Genomic DNA, 2,594 nt, shown 5'->3' with positions numbered 1-2,594 from the left:
TTAAAAGTAATTATTTTTCCTTCTATAAATTAGATTTTTCTATTTTGATTATTTTCCTTTTGAATTTCTAGGGTTTCTAGACGCTTATAAATAGCGTTGTTTTTTTTTGTTTTTGGACGCAATTGATTTTTTATAATAATATTTCGTTTCACAGAAACTAGAGTTTCTCTGATTTTCTTCTCCGTTTAGTCAGTTTTCTCAGATTTCGGCGAGTCGCCAAAATCTCTCTAGACTATACACTCAGCGAGTCGTTGGGTCGTAGTCCCAAGCATCATTTTCCGTCCGTTTCCCACCTGCTTGAGCTCTTTTTCTACACATCCCACACAAAATGGTCAAAATAAAAAAATAGTATAGAACAAGATATAATCCTGCTGATTCTTGGCAAAACATGAACAAATACAAGCAAATCTAGCCTCTAAACTCATCAAATACCAAACACATCAAACTTCCCAAACTTAGATGCTTACTATTCCTTGAACAAGAAAGAAATAAACTAAAGCTTGGATTCAAAGGAATTTAGATATCATTGTTGTTCAGAAGAGATGGAAAAGAAACATATCTGAATTTAAACTCTATCCAGCCAAATCGTCTAATGCATGTCCACTACTAACTTGTGTAACATCTTAGACTCATGCTTTCTCTCTTAATAATATATGGTTTTAGAAATGGGTAACTGTGGCTAAATATATCAACTTTGACTTATATTGGGGTTCTTACCATTTTTTGATAATTATCTGTCAAAGAGCCGCAACTCCGCACTACTTAAATTTGGTTAAGTTGAAAAAAATGCAGTTGTTTTCATGACACTATCTCCATTAATATGCTTCCTTGGAAATGTCCACAATCAATCGAAATATAAATTTGTCAACGAAATGCCCTAAATTTCCAACATAAGTGGGTTTGGAATAAATAATTAATTAAGTCAATGTTGTTAAAATCATTTGACTATTTCTAGTCATATACGAAAGAAAAGACAAGTTTTTATTTCATCTTTAATTATCAAACTACAAGTACTATATCTCAAATAATTACATACATGACACATTTACTCTATCTGCAAGCACATAAAAGCATGGAGACGCAAAACTACATAATGGGATTGATAATTTTTTATCCGACACAATAATTCGATATAAATTCACACGAAAATAATGAGTTTGAGAGATTACAGCCTACAGCCCATCCTATAAAGATAATGCAGTAGTACTCCATCTATTTCATGTTAATAGAAACGTTTCATTTTCAGTATTCGTCTGAAAAAAATAAAAATAAATAGTTAAAGTGAAAAAAAGTAAAACAAGAGAGAGAATAATGTAGTAAAAACTGTTTTCTACATTATTCTCTCTCTTACTTTACTCTTTCTTTACTTTAGCTATTTATTAACTTTTTTTGCAAAATAATTGCAGAAATGAAAAGCCTCTATAAATGAGGAACATAGTGATTAGCTAAAATTGTTTTATAAATAATGTAGTCAGTTTGAAACTGAGTACATTATTTATAAAACAATTTTAGCTTTATCTTAATAAAAATTTAATGAGTAGCACGGCATGATCGTGATAAGAGTTGACATATAAACCACAGATGCGTGTGCGGGTCAACAAAATCATTTTAATCAACGCCCAATATCTCCAAAAGACTAGCTCAATTTTTTCGCAAAGAATTGACCAAAGACCATCTCCAAATACCACAAGAAACTTCATCTATAAATATCAAATACACCACTCCTCAAGAATCAACCAAAGCTTCCTCTCTAAATAAATAAAGTCAATATTTAAGTAAACTTTGTTTGACACATAATTTGGTATCCATGGTGCTCCCCGACGAAGTTTCCGCCATCGAAAGAATCCGAATGCATCTCTTGGGAGAGTCCGAGACTGATGGCAACGCCGCTAGAACTTTCACTCCGTCCTCGGTTTCAAAGGTGGAGTGGATCGAGTTCGGGATCGGGATCGGGATCGGGAGTGATAATAATATTGATCATCATCAGGAGCACTACAGAGGGGTGAGGCGGCGGCGGTGGGGGAAGTACGCGGCAGAGATTCGCGACCCTAAGAGGCGCGGGTCGAGGGTGTGGCTGGGGACGTACGACACGGCGGTGGAGGCGGCGAGGGCTTATGATAGGGCGGCGTTCAGGATGAGGGGCAGAAAGGCGATCCTCAACTTCCCGCTGGAGGTGAAGCGGCCTTTGTATTGCCACCCACATCTCCTAGTGTAGAAGCACTCATCATTTACCATACTTCGTTTATCTTAATCTCTTTTTATTAAGAAATATACAAACTTCATATCCGGACTATGATCAATATCAAACCAATCTTAAACCTTAAACGCCAAACAACATCATTATAAGATAACCTGAAGTTCGTCATAATAAACTAATAACAAACTTATAATGAACTTTGAATTTTTAAATTAAGTCATTGTTTTAAAATTTTTGAATTCCCTATAATGAACTACAAATAAAGTTCTAATGAACTCTACATTGTTTTATAACGATGTTTTTAGCGTTTAGCATTTAAAACTAATTTGGTATATATAATACTACCCTTTCATATTCGACGTATATTTTACGGCCATCTTTACGCGGATTAATGAGG

General features: G+C 34.5%; 1 protein-coding gene across 1 annotated transcript; it reads left to right on the top strand.

Annotated features, from left to right (window-relative positions):
- The first annotated feature begins 1,758 nt into the window (after positions 1-1,758).
- On the top strand, positions 1,759-2,283 carry LOC121747832 (ethylene-responsive transcription factor ERF104-like). Its single transcript, XM_042141965.1, has one exon. It carries the CDS (start codon positions 1,808-1,810, stop codon positions 2,213-2,215), a length of 408 nt encoding a protein of 135 aa, XP_041997899.1. The 5' UTR covers positions 1,759-1,807; the 3' UTR covers positions 2,216-2,283.
- The last annotated feature ends 311 nt before the right edge of the window (positions 2,284-2,594 follow it).

This window comes from Salvia splendens, chromosome 9 (genome assembly GCF_004379255.2).
Source record: "Salvia splendens isolate huo1 chromosome 9, SspV2, whole genome shotgun sequence".
Classification (NCBI taxonomy): Eukaryota; Viridiplantae; Streptophyta; class Magnoliopsida; order Lamiales; family Lamiaceae; genus Salvia; species Salvia splendens.
The sequence above is the reverse complement of the archived record's forward strand: the minus strand, read 5'-3'. Positions and strand labels throughout refer to the sequence as shown.